This window comes from Nelumbo lutea, chromosome 6 (genome assembly GCF_056320005.1).
Source record: "Nelumbo lutea isolate HS-2025 chromosome 6, American lotus-T2T, whole genome shotgun sequence".
Classification (NCBI taxonomy): Eukaryota; Viridiplantae; Streptophyta; class Magnoliopsida; order Proteales; family Nelumbonaceae; genus Nelumbo; species Nelumbo lutea.
The window spans coordinates 23468226-23488759 of record NC_142689.1 but is presented as its reverse complement, the minus strand read 5'-3'; the positions used below and the strand labels follow the sequence as shown (position 1 = coordinate 23488759).

Genomic DNA, 20534 nt, shown 5'->3' with positions numbered 1-20534 from the left:
AAATGGAGTGTAAATCACGGTTCAAGGTAAATTTGCACTCTGGTTCACTTTTATCTGTGTTTGGCAACATTGTATTTACGCATTGACAAATGATAGAAAACACATTTTCCAATGCATATTTACATCGGTAATGAGATGTTAAAATACATCAATAAAAAAAAAGTAAATTTGCATTCAAGTGAGCTTTTGATAAAAAAAGCATATGCTTTATTTGAATTCGTGTTTACATCCATTACAGCTCAAAGTCTATTTGATAAGAAGGTAAATTTGTCAGTGCAAAACTAACCCAAGTTTGCAATTTATATGGACCGTTTTACACTCTTCATATTTACATTCACACTTATTTGCATCATTTCCAAACACACCCGTTGTGTTTTTGGAAGAGAGAGGGAAAGATATAGAAAAGGAAAATGATAAAAACTAAATGTCAACAATAACATTAGTTTGCTAACATATATCCGGTGGCTAACCATGACCCAACCCTCCCAACCCTTTAAATGGACCAGCAAACAAATGGTTTCCAACCCAATAATAAATGGGTGGGTTTAAATGGAGTAGAAAATTGCCACCCCCCAGTTACCCTTAGGCTGTGTTTGGTTTGAAGGAAAAAGTAGGGAAAGGAAAGGAAATGTAAGGTAACCTTTACAAACCTTGTATGAGTTTCCTTACTTTTCGCTACCTTTTCATTCAAACCAAACACAGCTTTAATTATTTTCTATTTTTTTGCAGCCACTAGGCTCACCACTAGCCCACTATGGCCTTTGTTGCCATTGGCCACTGGCACCACCAACTCATCATCTTCTTTTTCAGCCACCTCTTACTCCTCTCTCTCATCTTATATTATGCAGGGAAAATTCCCTAGTGGCACTTTGGGCCTAGTGTCACTTTGGTTCCCAAACTTTAAAATACAACAATTTAGTAAGGCACCAATCTAGTACCTACCATTAAAAGGCCGTCAGTTATATGTATCATATGACATCATGTGCAAATGGACAAGGGGATGCCACACCTGATCTCATGAAACTAGGGCTGCAAGTTGGGTCGGGTTAAGTCGGGTTGAGGCCAATCCTAGTCCAACCCTAAGTTCTAAACCCTAACCCAACCTGACCTTCAACTCGACCAACCCAACCCTAACCCTAACCCCAACTAAAATCCTTCAACTTTAACCCTAACTAAATTCCTTCAATCCTATCCCAACCTGAAGTCAATTTCGGGTTAGGCCCAACCCAACCTTCTTCCCATCCCTTAAAACCTCATAGAATTTCTTGATTTTAGATCTTAACTCAGCTTTCACTACATATATTAATCCTATGTTTCATTAGTATTTGTTTGTTGATTTTTTTTTTTTTTTTGTTCTTTTGGTACAAAATTTAGAAAAAACAAGAGGGATTGGCTATGAATGATTTATCTTTATTGTTAAGGGAGAGATTGATTGAGAGATGAATGTGCTTGAAGAAGAGAGAAGGGTATAAGTAAGGAGGAACAACAGAGCGAAAAGAAACGTTAAATCCAGGTAGAAACATTATTTTGGAATGAGAGAACCAGAGAAAGTTTGTAAACTTAGAGCTGCTACAAAATAAGCAAAATCAGTTAACTTCACAACTTATACATGTATATCTCAAGCTTGCAACAATTACATTACACCCAGAAGAAAGTTGAGACCAGAGAACATTCTTTTTCTCTTCTTTTTTCAATATTAAAACAAAAAAAAAATGATTGAAATCCATAAGAAAAATACAGAAAATTGGATAAAGTAATTCCATTCTTTTTTTTTTTTTTATTGGGATTACAGAAGAGGAATTCTGCGTAGGGCCGTGAAATTCACAGCCACGTTGTCCTTTTAAGATCTTTCGGAAATGAGAGATACTACTTTGTTATCCGTCTTGGCAAGGAGCGCTTCTTTCCTCCCTTATCCTTAGGATGGAAAGTTTTTGCTTCCGCAATGGCGTCGAGTACTGGTTGCCATGGTATCCTGAGCAGTTGATACTGAAACATCGTTGAAAACGATATGGTACTAGCTCCACTTCACCCAGCCAACGACGGGACAAGAACTCGATTAATCGCTGATGGGAACTTATTGCCAACGTCTTTGACCTCTTCCTTGGTTAGCGGTTTGACACTTAAATCTTCCGAAGGTGGGAAGGAGGCGAACAAATCCCTGAGGCAGTGCTTAAGCAATGCCTTCTTTTCCATCTCGGGTGGACGGTGGACGATTTGCTTTTGTTTTCGAATCAGCCGGCAAATTGAACTGGGAAGTAAGAAAATTTGACGGTTGGTTTTGATTTTAAACGATAGTTCATAAAAAAAAGTAGATGATATCTAAAGGGCATTTCTGTATTTTTAAATTCCACTTAACTGTTAGGTTAATGGTAGATCGGGGTGCTTATCGAACAATGGGGCATTTTTTGAAACCCAATTGGTACTATCGGTTTTTGGAAAACCAGTAACTGGAACTGAACTGAAATCAGTTGGTTAATCGGTTGATTGGTTTGGTTCGTTGGTTTTTTTGTTTTTTAATTTTTATAATATATATTATAAAAATATATAATATTATATTTTAAATAATAAATAATATATTTATATATAATGCATATTTATTAATTTATAATATATATATATATGATATAATATACATAAATATATATAAAAAATATAGAAATATGTGTATACCGATTGGTTCTATTAACTGCTAATTTTTTATATTGGTTAACCAAAATCGAACCGATTTTAAAAACTCTGAACTGAACAATTCAATTATTCAATTTTTCTATTTAGTTTCAGTCAATTTGATTTTCGATTTTTTTTTGCTCACCCCTAATGGTAGATAGTAGATTGACATGTTTTAAAAATTCGGGTATGAAATTATCGTGTTTTAAAATTGGGGAACCAAAGTGGCACAAGGCCCAAAATGGAATATTTTCTCACGTACGCTATAAGATAACCCAATATTCCAATCAAATGGCTTTTATGCATTGTGATGGATTGACTCATTCGACTTGAACCATTGACCACCACTTATGAGTTTAAGTTGATATGACGTTTTGTACTAATTAATCTTTGTTCAGCCAATGTTATTAAAGCCACACAATACTTTTTATTTTTATTTTTATTTTTTGAATTATTACATTACACAAACACCAAAGTAATTTGGGTCAATATCATGAAGGCTACGTACCTAAAAAATAAAGAAAAGACTTCATAATCTCAAATCTCCCCCATAGTGGTTCTTGGGCTGGCAAAGCCTCTTGGCAACAAAAGATATTGTTAGAGTTGGGGCTTGTTGGGCTGTTAATATGGGTTTAGAAGTCAAAGTTTGAGTTGGCTTCCCAAGATTTCAGGCTTTTGAATATTTAGACATCATCCAGAGAATCCAAATTTGTCTTGGACCTAATGATAAATGGAAGAGAGAGTGGAATGAGGAACAAATTAGAAGATCTTGATTACCAAATAAAATTAGAAGATATTTAGTAAGGATGTTGCAGAAAACATTTTGAGAATACCACTGGCTAAAGGTTAATGGAGGGACAAAATTTACTCGACACTCACTGAAAATAGAAAGTTTAGTGTTAAGTCTTCTTATTGGGTGGCAAAGAGCCTTCTGGATTCTTTGGAGCTAAGGGAGGCTGAACCTCATACTGTAATGGACCAGGAAAGGCAAAAACCTTGGAAAGAAAATTGGAAATTAAATGTGACCCCAAAATAAAGAAAAAAATCTGGAGATGTAATCAGAATGCTATTGCAGTCAATTCAAACCTGGTTAAAAAATGAATTGCAACTTTTGATCTCTATCCTATTTGTAAAAAAGAGGAGGAAACAGTGATATGTTATCCTTTTACTGCGACCATGCCAAGGCTACCCGGTTTGGTTCAGCCGGTGGGTTGAAATGTGTCAAAACCAGTTGTCTCATAACCCAAATCGCCTCACTGTATCTATCTTCATTTTTTGGGCTATTTGGATAACTATAAATAAATTTGCTCTTGATAATATTGACCCAAATCTTAATTTGGAAATTGCCTTCTGTTTTTAGAATGATGAAGGAGAAGAGGTTGACTTCCCCTCAAGGATTGCAATTTTCTTTGCCAGCCCTTGAAATTAAAGCTCAGGCTGTTTTTTAGACCCCTTCCTCCCTAGATTGGATTAAGTTCAATGTGGACGGGAGATTTTTGGCTTCTGGAGCTGGTGGTTTTGGAATGGTGGATCGAGACTTCACCGGAAAGGTTGTAACAACTGCTTTTGTTAACCTTAAAGCCCTCTCGCCTATCCAAGCTAAAGCTAAGCTATGGTGGTGCTGAAATTTTTGGACCTAGTTCGGTCTCTCCAAACCAATGTTTTCGAACCACTGTTGATTTGGATGGTTGGACCGTTTGGCCCAGAACCGTCCAGACAATCGGTTCTATTTTACCCTAAACCTGGAATCTTATAAAAAACTGTTGAAAAAGTCAATAAACTGTTGACCTATAGACCCGTTCACCCATTCAGCGGTTTTTGACTTTTTTTATTTTTTTAATTATTTTTAATTTTGCTGTTAGAATGAACTGTCCGTTCGAATCAGACAGTCGGACCATCGACCTGAAAACCAGTGACCAAAATGATTCTATTTCCGAATCATTTTTTTTAAACGTTGCTCCAAACCTCTCATATGTCTGTGATTATGGAAAGTGACTACCTCAATCTAGTTATTACTTTGGAGTCTAGTTAATGCTGAAGGGGCTAGAGATGCTGTCTTTTGTGCTAGGACATCTTGCAGATAATTCAAGCTCAGTTTGTGCTGTTCAATTTTGTAAATAGAAAGGCAAACAGAGGTGCCCATGAGATAGCAAAAATAAAGGCTTACATGGTCTAGAACTTTTATTATGAACTGTCCTATATGGATTCAGGATTGTGCGACCAAGGATCTAGCGGATCATATCCTTAATACTATCTTTGTTTGGTTTGATCTCATCACATTATAATTAATACCTTTTTACGAGAAAAAAAAAAGGTAATTTGGGGGTGGGCACACAGTGAAAGAACCATCCACTCAGGATTTGTTGCTCGTCATCACAGTATGCACAACTAGTTATTTACCTAGGTGTGCAAGTGAGTGAGCCAATTTGAGTTAACTTTTGCTACCACAGTCCACATGCACATCTCAATGTGCACTAGGAACATCTCCCATAGTTGTCAATAGGAGATATTCGTAATATATGTTTGGAATGTATTATGGGACACATGTGAATTTAATATAATATTATCATAGCCAAGGTCTAAAATAGAAAATCATGGCGTTAGATGTACTACAATGGCCCCACCAAGGAATCACTTCATCTAATTCAAGGTGGGTCATGACAATAAATCAAAGGCTTTGATTTGGTTGTTCCAAGGCTGGGCTACGATACTATTGTAGCAAATGTGGGTTGATTGATTAATCCTATTCCTATTCACGAGCTATTCAAATTCACTAAATACTCAAATTCTAAATAATTAAGTTCAAAATTCATAATACTTGAGTCAAGTAGCTTACATTCCTCATTAAGTATATAATAAAATCTTATTTTTAATATATTTTTATTTACAATATAAGAAAATATTATTTTTTGATATTTATTTTCCATGACAAAAATATCATTTTATAATGAAAATTTCAATATATTTTTATTTACAATGTTTATAATATTAATTTATTTATAACTTAGTAGATACTCAAATATGTCATCGAACATCGACTTGAGTAAAGTTTGAATAGGAAAGCTTGAAACTCAATTGAGCTAAAATTGAATTTTAGGCTATGTTTGGTTGAAATGCAAGCACTAGTACAAATACATAGAAGTGCAAATGTAAAAAATGTAAATTTTTGTTCAATTTTGTTTTGGATTTTACTCAAGTCTGCTTCGTGTCTTGATTTACTTCATTTGTACAGCAATTAAACAAAATAAGCTAAAATTTGAAACGAAAATAGGTCAGAATTTACACTCAAATTTCATAGGCTCATGAAGAATTTGTAGTTCAATGGATTTGATCGTGCCTCTACTTGGCAGCAATACCACAAGTAGGGGTGCCCACGAGCCGAGCTCTTCAGGAGTTACTCAAGCTTGGCTCGACTTGGTTTCAACTGAGCTTCAAGCCGAGTTCGAGCCCAATTTAGAGGATCAATTAATAAACAAGTCGAGCTCGAATATATATATATATAATAAACATGTACGTGCATTTGCACGTGACAGTATCTCCAAGATAAAACTATTTACAATTCATGGGTAGTTTCCTAATTGTTATATGTGGGCAATTTTTTGAGTGAGAGTAAAGGACATATATGTCCTTTTTTTATGCCCGTTGTATGTTGCTTAGATAAGGGGTAAAAATATCCAATAAGAAGTATAGAAAATGGGGCTATTCGCTCTTTTATGAGTTTTTAAATTGAGTTGAGCTCAAGCTCAAGGTTCTAACTTGTAATACATTAGTGAACCGAGCTCAAGGCTCATACTATTCAGCTTAGCTCAAATCCACCCCTAGGTCCACAAGGGGCAAGGTGCCAACTAACTGGTTAATAAGGTCTCCTATTGATTGTAGCATAGACTTGGGAAGTTGGGTTCAAATCCTGTCTGCTCCGGGGTGGGGGATGGGCTACCCCCATTGTGTAGGCCCTTGATTATTGTGGAACCTAGTTCAACCCACCGATTTGGATGGGTCAATTTAGCTATCTTGAACCAATCAACGACTTCATTGTCAAAGATCTTTTGAATAAAAAAGGGGTAATAGCATATAAGGGCAACTTTTGGGGTTTAATATCAATAAGAGTAATATATTTAAAAAAATTCAAAAATAGGTTAACTTTTTAAAAATAATATCAATAAAGGGCAAAACATTGTTCATCATATTCTTATTGCCATTTGTTCACTAGAGCTGCCGTCCACCACCGCCTCTGCCCACCTCCACCTTCGCCTCTGACAATGTTGCCAAAGATGGGTGGAGACAGAGGTGGCGGGCAGAGGAATGACCACCAGCACCACTGCCGCCACCTCTGCCTTTGGGCACCTCCGGTAATGTTGCCAAAGGTGAGTGGTAGCAAACGACGATGGCGAGCAGTGGTGAATGACGGTTTCTGATGAACAAATGGCAAGGAGAAGAAGATGAAGGGTTTTGCCCTTCCTTGATATTATTTTTAAAAAGTTAACCTATTTTTGAAATCTTTTTTAAACATATTGATATCAAATCCCAAAAGTTGCTCTGCTATGCTAAAAACCCAATAAAAAACCCTATTGGGTCGTTTGCAACTATGTGAATCATAAATAATCCTATCTCCCTCCTTCCCGCGGAACCCAGTTCAGCCCACCGGTTTGGATGGGTCAACCTAGCTATCCCGAACCGGTCAACGACTTCATTATCAAAGATTTCTTCAGGAGATGATCAACAAAATCAGTGGATGAGATTGTGAAATAGAGGATTATCATACTACCGGTAACATGACATCGCTATCTGTCAGTGTTGCCAGTGTAAAAGCGTGTGTGAAACTTGGTGGGTTTCCTTATGAATACCGTGGTGTTTGAGACTCAAGCAAGACTTATATATAGTCGAACATCTCGGATGCGTTTATGAGGTGCTCCGGTGAAAGAAAGAAGAAGACTCTGAAACGCATTAGGGTTTCTTCCGCCCATCATCCCAAACACTTTGAATCTCGCTCACCTCGTCGGACCAAGATCAAAGTCGAGGTACATATCTTAATGAACAGGGCTCGCCGTCAAGAAACGAGGATTTTTTATCCAGGTTTGCTACTCCTCATCTCTCGGTCTGTGCAATTTCGAGTTTCTAGGGCATCTTCCGCCATTAAATAAAAGGACTTGGAGAAGCTCTCATTACTTCGCGTGATGATCGGATCTATATATTCTGCTGCCTTGCTTTATTATCTACGGGAGATGTTTGTTTTCCCCTCCTTAGAGTCCCGGAACGGCTTATCGGTCTGTCTTCCGCGAGTTTGTAGGGATTGTTCTTCGTCAACCTGTTTTTGGAGTGTAGGCGGAGAAAATATTAAGTTTTCTTTTGGATGGAAGGGGTGGAGGTTTCTGAGTTTTGATTGAAGGTCACTATCCGGAGCAATATCTAGCCGGAGTGGAGTATTTAAACTAGGTTGTTGCCTTTTATCCTGAACTAGGTTTTCTTTTTTCTTTATCTCTTTTTGCATTTGGTAGTTATGGATGTCGACTCAGCGGGAAGAGATGGAAATAAGCGAGTGTTTAATCGACTGGGAGCTGCTGCAACTGATAAATCGCAGAAAGTCTGTTACCACTGGAGGGCGGGGAGGTGTAATAGATATCCTTGCCCGTTCCTGCACAGAGAGTTGCCACCACCGAACGGTGATGGAACGCCAGCAAAGCGTTCTCAGGGTTTCGTCGATGATAGGAGTTTTTCTGGTCCTCCTTCCATTCGTAGAGCTCCTAACCATACTCAGATGTCGTCAACGTGGGGCCGGTCTCAAGGGGGATCTGGGGGAGTTAGGGTTCCTCACAAAACACAAGACAGGGTTTGTCACTATTGGATGACAGGGAAGTGCAGCTACGGTGATAAGTGCAGGTATCTGCATTCTTGGTCTTTCGGCGACTGCTTCTCGTTGTTGACGCAGCTGGAAGGACACCAGAAGGTGATTTTATTCACGATTGCTGCTTCTCATCCAGACAGTTGCATATGGGCAATTCTCTTTTGTGTTTCTCTCAGTTTGTTGGTTGGTGGAACTCATGGAACAGGTTGTTACGGGGATAGCGCTTCCTTCAGGGTCTGACAAGCTATATTCAGGGAGCAAAGACGAATCTGTACGCGTTTGGGACTGTCAGACGGGGCAGGTTGTGATCTTGTAACTTTCTGGTTTTTTATTGCTCTTTTATGGATCCATTCTTGCTTTTGTGTTTCGATACAATGTAGTATAACCCGTTTAGATCCCATGGTTTATCCTTGTTTTGTTACAGTGTGCTGGAGTTGTAAACTTAGGAGGTGAAATTGGATGCATGATTAGTGAAGGGCCATGGGTTTTTGTTGGAATTCCAAATGGTGTCAAGGTTAACTTGATTGGCTGGAGCTAACTTTCTTGTTATGTTTTATCTTTTATATTTTTGTCTATATGCATTTAGCTTGTATATATTACTAATATATTTTTTTGTTGTTGGCCTAGAGTAGTTTGTGAAGGACGCTTTACTTAACTGAGTCTAAAATGGTGATATTGCAGGCATGGAACACCCAAACTGCGACTGATTTGAGTCTCGATGGCCCTGTTGGACAAGTTTATGCTCTGGCTGTGGGTAATGAGATGCTTTTTGCTGGGATACAGGTAATTCTTTGGAATACAACTGGAATTTCATTTTCTAAATTTCAAATTAACATGCATATTCTATTCTTCAGTTCCATTCCCTAATTTTCGTATGGTGTACATGGTTGAAGATGTACATTTATCATTATCGTAATTCTGTACATTTACCATTGAAAAAGAAAAGGGAACCTGGGTTTTCCTGCAAGATTCCAGGACACAGAGACACGTAATCATGTTTTAATATGCACTCCTAAATTAACCTGTAGATTCCAATGTTCAAATTAATACATACCATTGTACCTAAGTTCCAAACTGGCGTGTGCCTTCTATTCACCACTTTCATTTCCTAATTTCCAAATTAACTTGTACCCTCTATTGTCAAATGGAAACCTTATATTTTCATATATGATATTAGGATTTGGAAACATACATACTTGACTGCACACCTGAGTTAGTATACCAAGAGGTGGTTCTTTGTCCCCATATGGATCTGAATAAGTTCCTTTTGTTTGATGATGCAGGATAGCAATATACTGGCATGGAAATTTAGTGCTGCAACCAACTCCTTCCAACCAGCTGCATCCCTTCAGGGTCACACTCTTGCTGTTGTTTCATTGGTTGTTGGAGCTAATAGGCTCTACTCTGGATCTATGGACCATACAATAAGGGTAAGTTGGTTTCATTCATTGCAACTTCCATCTATATGTGGTTATTAAGAGATTTTTTTTGTTTGGACATTCAACTTGATGATTTTAAGTGAGCATTTTTTCCTCTTATGTAATATGATGGGAAGGAAGCATCTCTTAATTTGTACCTGTTTTGTTTATTTCAAGAAAGATATCTATCAATTCGATTTCTTCCTTATTCTACCGATACTTTTCTTTTCTGATCAGGATGTATGGATCCATGGATCTATGTGTGTGCCCATGTAGATCCTATTCATGAATTAACAAAAACGTTCTCAAACTCTATTTTCCTCAGTTATCTTTTTCATTTGGAACTTAATTTGATATAGGGGCATTCTGTTAAGTTTACCTCACCTCTTATTATCTCTGGCAAATATCAAGGGTGTTCTCAAAACTTATGGGGGAACCGTAGCCCCCACTGCTTGTTTTCAAGGATATGTGATGATGATCCAGATGGTAGTAATGAAGAATATGTCAAGTTTGAGTGCACACTTTATGTGCTAATTGTGGATGCGGTCTTCATTTTCTTGTTTTTTGTTCCTACGCCTCTATACTATTATGCTTATATATTTTGTGGCAACCCTTCTTCACCAGCCTTGCACTCTTTGTATTTTAGTAAAGATTTTTTTTTTTTACATTATAAAAATGCATTACCAATGGTTTTAAGCATAGCTGTAAGTTGGGCTGATAAAATAAGCCTAGCTGAAGTTGGAGAAAACCCAGCCTGTCATCAAGCATCCTAGATTTGAGAGATTTTGTCCAAGTTATATTTGATTATTTGGCAAGGTTCAAAGTATTGATAGTATCTTGGGGTAACCTTCCCTTTTTAAGAGGAGTTGTTAGATTTAGTGTTTTTTATATGATAAAAAGTCATTTAATAAGATGGTAAGATGGCTGCCAAAAGATAAGGCAGAAATAAACAGTTATGGTCAAATACAAACTCTTGATTATTTTGTGTATCAAGAGAATCAATACTCTGAGCAATGTGGTTGAGTGATGCACTATTTGTCGTTTGCTTATAATATCATGCACATGTTGTTGCCTTCATCATATTAGTTGAGATATTTATCAATATTTCTATTTGGGAAGTTAGGAGTTTGTTCTTAGTTGATTCTGATTATCTTTATCTCATTATTTGTGTTTACTTTTTATAAACATGCTTCATATTTCTTTATCTTTTCTTTAAACTGTTTTATTTTCTTTCAGGTGTGGGACCTTGATACTTTACAGTGTCTTCAGACACTGACAGATCACACTTCAGTTGTAATGTCTGTTCTTTGCTGGGATCGGTTTTTATTGTCATGTTCTTTGGATAAGACAATAAAGGTTTGCTTATTTTCTTGTTTTCCATGATTGTGCAGATTTCTCTATGTTATACTTCACATTTTTTATTCCTATTATCCAATTCACTTATAATTTTAATTCTTTGTTGTGCAGGTGTGGGTGGCTACTGAAAGTGGTGGCTTGGAGGTGACATACACACATAATGAAGAACATGTAAGATATTTTATGAGATTTTCTTTTATCTTGCATCTATGTCATGTTTCATGGTAATAAGAAATCTTTCATTAAATAGGAAAAATGTCACAATCTGAGCTGTGCATCTTTGTCATTGCATTTCTATCATGTTAATAAGTAGGTTTTATCAGGGAAAGATGAATTGATAAAAGTTTCCTGTAGATCTTAGTACACGGGTCTCACATTATAATCTTGTCGTAATTTCATAACTTGGGATTGTTAGTACAACATACGGTCTCTGATTTGTCTTTTTAATGGTTATGGTAAGATAATTATGAGACTTTCTTTTGTGAATTGAGGCATTGCTATTTCATTGGACTTCAATTGCTTGATTAAATACACGCTCTATTAATTTTTTTTTTTGGAATTTAAGATGTAAGGACCTGGTTTCTCGTTCTATTACTATCTTCCTTTATAGAGTTGGTTTCCCATATGGTTGCTAATGTAAAACATGTGGGATAATCTAATGAGTATTTCTGTATTATGTAATGTGACATAATATCCTGATTTTTTAGACTTCTTAGATGTTCGATCTCTAATAAAATGTACTAATTTGGTCCAAAGTTTCAAAAGTATATTTTTTCTCTTTCTATACTGCATGTATGGTAATATTTAAAAGAAGGCTTAAGCTGTAATTGGTTCTCGATCAACATTTTCTTTTTGTAGTTATCAATGGAAGAATATTATATAGCTTTATTTGTCTGTTTTCAAGCTCCCATTGTGCTATTTGTTTGTTTTCAAGAGAATAATACTAGATTTCCTATGGGAACATGGGGAAGGCATCTGGTTAAATGGGAAATGGTGAGCAAAAGCAAAAGGTAGGGAGGCTTGGGAATAGGTGGGGTGTAGAACTGTAGGCTCGTAAGCATGCCTGGGCAGTTGGATAATGGATGGGATGCTGATCTTATCTACTAGAGCTACTTGGACCGCACTTTGGAAGGCCATTCATTCTATCCTTCCTCTTTTCCTTCCTTGCATAAGGTACAATGTATATTTTGGTAATAATATCAAGTCTTGGGAGCATAAGTGGATAGGGCGATTCCCCCTTAGATGACCAATTTTCTTCTTATGCTCTTTCTATATTTAGAAAGGAAAATGTGGTTAAATTTTATTCCCTCTCTCCTGCTAGTAATTGGTTTTACTGGGATTTAGGATTCAGAAGAGAGGCTTGAGAGACCCTGTATTTTCTTGTGCTTCCAAAATTTACTTCAAATCCTTGAAGATGCGTATTTTGGATCCTTTCAAGTTTTATAGTCAGATTTGGCATCCCTCCCCCTCAGGCTCTTTTACTTGTACCTCTTTCTTACAAATTACTTCAAATCCAACCTTTCTCTTACTTTGCAACCATTAAATTTTAAAGAGGTATGGTGTTGGCTAGACCTGTTCATGGGTCGGGTAGCCTGACGGCCCGGCCTGGCCTGGCCGGGCTTGGTCATATAATTAGGCCCGCGAGCCTGACCTTGGGCCTAACACAGTAAGCCCGATTGTGTTTCGGGCCGGGCTTGGGATTTTGTCAAAAAAGTCCGGTCCGATTCGGTATAAATTAATACATGTGATTTGCTACAAAAAAGAAGGAACAATTACTACTTATCTCCTCATTGGATTAGCTTTTGCAATGCTCATGGTGAACATTGTCCTTACGTGCTAATCCTTTGTCCATTTGTGATAGGCATTTGGAATTGGTTTTTCTCTTTTTGGGTGCAGGTGGACTTTTTTTTATAGGAAACAGTAACTTCCGTTAAAGATTAAAAGAGTACATCTGTCACCACCCGATGGATGGTGAGAGTTTAAGATGCATGATTTTTCATTTAATCAACTCCTGGATGCTTACTGCCAAAATGGTTATGGGCTTGAACTTTGGAGATCTTCAAAGAAACTGGCTGGAAATTCTGCTCACCTCTACTGCTTTCGCCCTCCTTTGTAGACAGGAGAGAGCAGTTTCTTCCTATAGTTTGATGGCATCTTTAGAAACTCATTAGATACCCCTTTTGCTGCAAGAATCAGTAGCATCCTAAGGAACTTGAATGTTGATACTTAATGGGTTTATGGTGGCCCAACCAATGCAGCAGATGCATTGGGAGCAGAGACTCTTTTTGAGGGTCTAAGAATTGCCAACAGACTCCTTGTAAGTTCCTTAGCAGTTGGAAGCTGACTTGGGCCTAAGGCAGGTGGAAAGTCCTTAGAAACTTGCTCATCTTCTGTTTGAAGTTCATGAACTAGCCTCTTTGCTGATCTGATCCTTCAGATGGATTCCATGCGATCTCTATCATACTGCTGATGGATTAGCTAAACTAGATTTGGAAGGGATTTTTTGTATGGTGCTGACGCTATGCTCTCTTAATTGCAGGGGCCTTGTCTTTTTGTTTTAGTAGGCCCTCTTGTGCATCTATTATGTTAAGCCCTTTCCCCCCTTTCAATGCAAGTTATCTTTTCTCAGAAATAGATACCTTGGGGCATACTTCATTTTTTAATCAGTACCTAGGGAGTTTGGCATACTCATGACATGTGAATCATGCCTATGGTTCACATGAGGTCAAACTATTGTTTAAACCATTTTCCACCGTACCTTCGAAAAATAAGACTTGGTTTTCAGCCAAAAGCTAATTGGAAATTGATGTTTGTTTAAGATTCTATTCTCACCGCTTCATTATATTAATTGAGGGGGCTAGTACCTTTATTTTATAAAATACCATTTGTTTTTTTCCTCCTTGGTAAACTTCTATGCTTTTAATTTCCCATCCTGCAACTTTCTTTCTTGAAGAGGATAATGAAAAATACAAAATAATGGCGGCTGATAAGTGGTCTCCTTTTAAGCAGTTAAGTGAAAACCAACAGTTGTATATTGAGAGGCCTTTCTCGGAGGAGATCAAATCTGCTATTTCTTTGATGGCGGTTGATAAGTCGCCTGGTCTGGATGGCCTTACAAATTTGTTCTACATCAAATGCTGGGATACTGTTAAGCAAGACATTATGAAGGTCTTTCAGGCTTTTCACAATAATGCCTCTCTGCAAAGAAGTTTGAATGCTACTTTCATCACGCTAATCCCAAAAATTGATGGGGCAGTGAATGTCAAAGATTTCAGTCTTATTAGCCTTCTCCACAGTTTTTAAAAGATTCTGTCCAAAGTTCTTGTTGAGAGAATGAAAGGAGTGTTAGGAAATGCCATCTCTAACAATCAAAGTGCTTTTGTCCTTGGGAAGTAGATGCTTGATTTGGTTCTCATTGCTAATGATTTAATCCACTCAAGATGAAGAGAGGGTGTTCCAGGTTTAATTTGCAAATTAGACATTGAGAAAGCTTACGATCATGTTAATTGGAGGTGCATTGATTTAGTTCTACATCATTTGAACTTTGGGTAGAAATGGAGAAAATTGGGTTAAAGTTTGCACATCCTCTCCCAAGTTCTCAGTTTTGATTAATGGCCAATCAGCAGGTTTCTTCGAAAGCTCTAGGGGGTTGAGGCAGGGGGATCCTTTGTCTCCTTTGTTGTTTACCTGTGTAATGGAAATTCTCACCCTTTTTTGTAAGAGGGCAGCTGAAGATGGCAGTTGGGAAGGCTTTGCATTTGTCAGGGGGGGAGAAAAAGTCAATCTTCTTCAATTTGCTGATGATACCTTGTGCTTTACGGATGCTTCCCCATCCTAGTTGGATCTCATGCTTCGTATTCTAATTTGGTTTGAAGTGGTCTCAGGGCTTAAGGTGAACTTGAACAAAAGATCTATCATTCCAGTGGGGCATGTCTGTACTTTAGTGGAGTGTGCTGATGTTTTGGCCTGTAAGATTGATTTCCTTCCTGTGAAGTATTTGGGTCTCCCTTTGGGGGCTAATTTGCTCTCTCCCTCGATTTGGGATCCGTCATTGAGAGAATGGAGAGAAAACTTTCCTCTTGGAAGGCGAAACACCTCTCTTTTGGAGGGAGGGTAACCTTGATCAAAAGTACTCCCTCAAATCTGCCAACCTATTTCTTATCCGATGCAGGTGGTCTTGGAATAAGGAAAATGAAGAGTTTCAATACTGCTCTCTTGTGCAAGTGGATTTGGAGATTCTTGACTGAGAGAAATGCTTGGTGGAGATCTCTTATTGCTGAAAAGTATGGGACCAAATGGGGAGATTGGAGAACTAGAGACCCCCCTCCAAATTGGACTAATTCCTTGTGGAAAGGTATTATGAGGTGTTTTCCTATTTTCGGGGAAGGGATTTCTGTGACTGCCGGTAAAGGTGATAGAACAAAATTCTGGAAAGAAAATTGGTTTTTAGAAGGCTCCTTAGCTGGATCTTTCCCTCACATTTTCAGATGTGCAGTCAATCATGAGGCTACTGTGGCTGAGTACTCCTTGAGGGAGAATTCAGTTTCTTGGCTCCCTCTCCTAAGGAGAAATTTGGTTGATTGGGAGCTGGAAGATCTCTTGGAGCTGTTGACGATTCTTTGTAATCAGAAGATTGGTGTTCTTGAGGAGGATAAATGGTGCTGGAAATGGAAGAACGATGGAGTTTTTTCTGTGAAGTCCATGGCTGATAGATTATGTAGTGCTGGGCATTCTGATTTCCCAGTTGCTTAGATCTGGAATCCTATGAGCCCCTCAAAGTCCAACTTCCTGGTGCGGATGATGGCCCTTGACAAATATCTCTCAAGAGCAAATCTATTGAGAAGAGGCATTCCAATTTTGGATCCAAATTGTGTTCTTTGTGGGACTGCCACAGAAACTACAGAGCAGTTATGTCTTCATTGTCCGTTCTCCTTTCAGATATGGATGTGTTTTCTTCAAGCTTTGGGTGCTAAGTGGGTCATGCTGAGATCAGTTAAGGAGCACCTCTGTAGCTGGAAGTTGAAGGGTATGAATAAGAGAGGAAAGATCATGTGGAAGACAATCTCAGCTGCTGTTTATGGTCCATTTGGACTGAGAGGAATAATAGAATTTTCTGTAATAGGTCTAAGGGTCTTGATGTTGTAATTCAGAGGGCTGTGGGTAAGCTGATCTCTTGGATTTCCATATCTGGGGAATTCAAGGATCTTAGCCTACCAGTATTGTTTCAGCCTTGTTTTTGGTGGAATCTGTAATCCCAGACACTTTTCAGACTGCCTTATTGGGTCTGAATTGCTGTTTGGTTTTGTTTTGTGTTTGAATAAATTTTACTTTACCCCTTCCAAAAAAAAAATGAAAAAATACATAATAATCACAGAGTAGGAAGTAAGGCAACCCTCACACCATGTAAATTGAGATGCCATTGATGGCAACTGAAATCATCTACAAGAAGAGACTGCTTACTTCTCAGAACTTCCTCAATTGGTTGATTTTACCAGGAAAAATTCAACTCCGTTTTCTCATCAGATAGTCTTGCATAATTTCCAAGTGGGAGATTTCATAATAAAGGCCTCTGTTTACTCAAGTCTTTCAGCAATTGAAATGTTCTTTAATGGAATTTGAGAAGCACCAGGAAACTCCAAGAGTTCTTTTGACCGGGTTTGAGCAGCAAAGCTGCAATGAAGTGATAATCCAATGACATTCCTATTTCTAATTGGGCCTTCCATGGCGAGGCATGTTTCCTTGGTAGAAGTTGAAGCAAAAAGGAGACTTTAGAGGGGTCTGCAGATTTCCAGATGCCCTTTGTCAATAAAATTGATAACTGGATTTTGGTTCAGGTGAAGGAGTTAGCTGCGAAGGTGCTATATTGATCCTTCTATTTTGTTGTGAAGAAAGTCAAAAATTTTTGCAAGCAAGAGCATGATCAGTTATCATGGTGCATTGTGATGCTGCTTGTTTTCCCAAATATGTTGGAGGGCTAGGTTTAACTGGGGGATGTGGCTTTGCTGTGGAAATGGTTCTGGAGGTTCTAGTGGAAAGAGAGGGGATTAGTGATCCTTAATTTCCATGTAGTTTGGTCACAGGGTTGGTGGTTAATCCCAGTTTTGCTCCCTTGCCTTCTGGTTGCTCGCTCTGGAAGGGTGTTGGAAGCTGCTTTGAATCTTTTTCTTCTGGTCCTGGATTCAAGCTTGAGGATGGTAGTAAACTCAGGGTTTGGTCTGATGCCTGTTGATCCGTTGTCTCTTCAAACCGTGGTTAATGTAGTTGGGCTCCTATATTCAAGGAATGTGCAGGATTGGGAGTTGGAGGAGGTGGAGAGAGTATTACCTCTGCTCGGGGAGTATACCCACATAGTCTGGGTCACCAGATGGCAGATTTTGGAAATTGGATAAGTTGGTTGTATTCTCTGTGAGATCATGCACTCATCAGCTGGTTGCTGGTGAAGTTCCAAATTTCCCATTTAGTTTTTCTATTGGTTCGTGGTGTCCCGTCTAAAGTGGCCTTTCATCATCAGACTGTGGTTCTTAACAAATTTTTTACAAAGGAGTTATTAAGAGATGGGTGAGTATTATATCATAAGTGAGGCCTGTGTCTTCTGTATCCGGTTTTTGCAGTCTGTTAATCCTCTTGCACTGGTGAACCATCTAGACCATCTTGTCCTTCTTTCTGAATTATTTTAACTAGGTGTTGGGTCTGTCTGACCTGATGGCTAGTCTTCTTCAAGCTGGCATATTGGGAGCTTAAGCAGAGGAGGGAGGAAGATCTGGAGTAAATTTGCAGTATTTATTTTGTGGAAGGTATCAAAGGAAAGAAATAGGAGAATTTTTGAAGAAAAAACTGCTGCTGATAAGATGGTATCTTGAGAAGTATTGGCTCTCCATGTTCAGATGGCTATTTACTAACAAGTCTTTCTGCAACATTGCTTTTTATGATCTATTCTCAGTTTAGTTGTTCTTTAGTTGGGGTCAGGATGGACTTGAGAGATTGGTTTTTGGGAGGTTTTCTCCCTATGATATTTTGGTGTTTTGTATAGTTAGTGCTGACTGCTGAGTTTATCCCTTTGTAAACCTGTATATATATATATATTTTTTTTTTCTTCTCTCTCTCTTCTAGAAAAAGAGTTAGGTTATTGGTTGTTTTTTTTTAATCTTTTCTCTTTTGAAGCTCATTTTATGCCATACTTGAGCAAGGTGGATGGGGCATTTTCACTTGAGAGTTCAGATGTTCCTTTCATATCCAGGTTAATCCAAACTTCACCAAGTTGATTGGTGGTGCAATGATTCTCAAGGATTTTGTAGGGTTTACGGAGTTCTACAAACTTCAGAAGATAGTGGAGCATCTGATTGGGTGAATTAAAGGTCATTACCCAATTTGGGCCCCAACTATCTAGGATCTTGGGAGGGGTAGACTGGAGACAGATTTAAGAAATGGTCCCTCTTTTTCCACCGAAAAAAAAGTCGTTATTTTTTTTGCGCATAGTAGCTGTGCGACTTGAAACCTGCGTTTGCATGCTTGTCAGCCAAAAAATTTCCTTTACATCCATCAATGGTCCCTTCGTAGAAGTGTGCATTGAAATTGTAAGCAGTGGCCAAGTTTTCACCCCCAAAAGTAAATGCAACTAAGCTTTTTGGAAGGGTATTATCATTGTAAGAGAGCTTTTGGGGATGTAATCCATCGTTATTTTGGATATATAGCTGACGCCTTTAAAATTCACATATTGTTTTATAGTTTCTTCCTGTTTTTTCTTAAAATTTGGTTCATTGGACTACCCCTTTAGCCCAATGAACCAAATGTGAAGAGTAAGTATGGTTATTATATTATAGGTATGCTGTTAGATTGTGAAATATCATTTACTTACAAGAGTGAAACGAAGAATGATCTCTTTTATTGAGCCATTTGCCTATTACTTTTGGTGGTTATTTTTGGTCTTTGTACAGTCTACACGTGATGACCACTACTTCTGGATCCAGTAATGGTGCTTGCATTTGTTTTTCATTTTTTTACTGCTTGAAGGTTTATATGTTTATAAAAATATGATTATTGATTATGTGTTTCGTTCCTCATAGGGCGTACTTGCTCTCTGTGGTATTCATGATGCACAAGCCAAACCTGTGTTGTTGTGTTCATGCAACGACAACACTGTCCACCTCTATGACCTGCCATCGTAAGTTTTTACTCGTCTCTTTTATTTTATTTTCTTTCTTGTGTTTGAATGCACTTAGACAGGAGAGAAGGGGATACGGGTATCTACATCTCATTTAATCAAGGGACTGTTTATTATATGGTATAGGTTCAGTGAGAGGGGGAAGATATTTTCCAAGGAGGAGGTACGTGCAATTCAAATAGGTCCTGGCGGGTTATTTTTCACTGGTGACGGAACTGGTGAACTCAGAGTGTGGAAATGGTCGACAGAAGCAGCATCAACAACCCCTTGATTTCAATGGATAACAACATTTTTTTTTTGGTTTTTTGTACAACAATCCTCCGTAGGGCGTAATGTTTGCCAAAAGTTTTTTTCGTTGGCCCTTTTGCCTTATTATTGTTCCATCTCAATAATGTATAAGTTAAACGACAATTTGAGGAGAGCGTTAAATTTTTGGGTAATATCAAGTACCCTTGGCCTTGGAATTTTATTGTATGAATACGAAAACTTGAACCAGAAGTCGACAATCTCAATCCCATAGCGTTAAAATTTTGCTAATATAGTTATTCTATTGGAAAATCTATGATGCGGAAAAGATATGGTATGGGAAGAGTTTTTGATCAGTAAAACTTGATTGGTTACCACGTTTAAGATTCCAGTTGACTGGTCAGAAATTTTTTAGATATCATATATTTTCCATATCATAGTCGAACCCTTCTTTGTTTTATTCCTATGAATTAATGTAATTTTTAAAAAGCAACTTGATATTAAATTCATGGGGAGATTTGAGTGTTTGCATATAGGGGTTGCAGCGAGCTGAGCTTTTCACGAGTTGTTTGAGCTCAATTTGGCTTGACTTCAGTCGAGTTCGAGTCTAATTCAATGGCTCAATTATTGAATGAGTCGAGTTCGAGCACTACTAGAGCTTCGCTTGTGAGGCTTAGATAGATAGTGTGTTATATAATAAAAATATTATAACTATTAGTTTTTTAAATATAAAATATTTTTTTATATATAATTTTTATTTTTATAAAATATAAAACGAGCCAAGCTGAGCCGAGCTTGAGCTTATGAATTTTTTACTCGAGTCTGGTATTATTTGGCTTGGCTC

The 20534-nt window shown here is 37.8% G+C and overlaps 1 protein-coding gene across 4 annotated transcripts; it reads left to right on the top strand.

Moving 5' to 3' along the window:
• Positions 1-7481: 7481 nt before the first annotated feature.
• On the top strand, positions 7482-19956 carry LOC148847946 (zinc finger CCCH domain-containing protein 48-like). 4 transcript variants are annotated; one of them, XM_088949279.1, is made up of 9 exons: positions 7482-8611; positions 8715-8810; positions 8934-9023; positions 9191-9292; positions 9793-9939; positions 11164-11283; positions 11395-11454; positions 19347-19444; positions 19571-19956. In XM_088949279.1, exons 1-9 carry the CDS (start codon positions 8165-8167, stop codon positions 19713-19715), a joined length of 1305 nt encoding a protein of 434 aa, XP_088805405.1. In that variant the 5' UTR covers positions 7482-8164; the 3' UTR covers positions 19716-19956. The 4 variants fall into 4 exon arrangements, with proteins under 4 accessions (XP_088805405.1, XP_088805407.1, XP_088805404.1 ...); XM_088949281.1 differs by lacking the exon at positions 8934-9023 and having other exon boundaries at positions 7504-8611; XM_088949278.1 differs by lacking the exons at positions 19347-19444; positions 19571-19956 and adding an exon at positions 14293-16749 and having other exon boundaries at positions 7507-8611.
• The last annotated feature ends 578 nt before the right edge of the window (positions 19957-20534 follow it).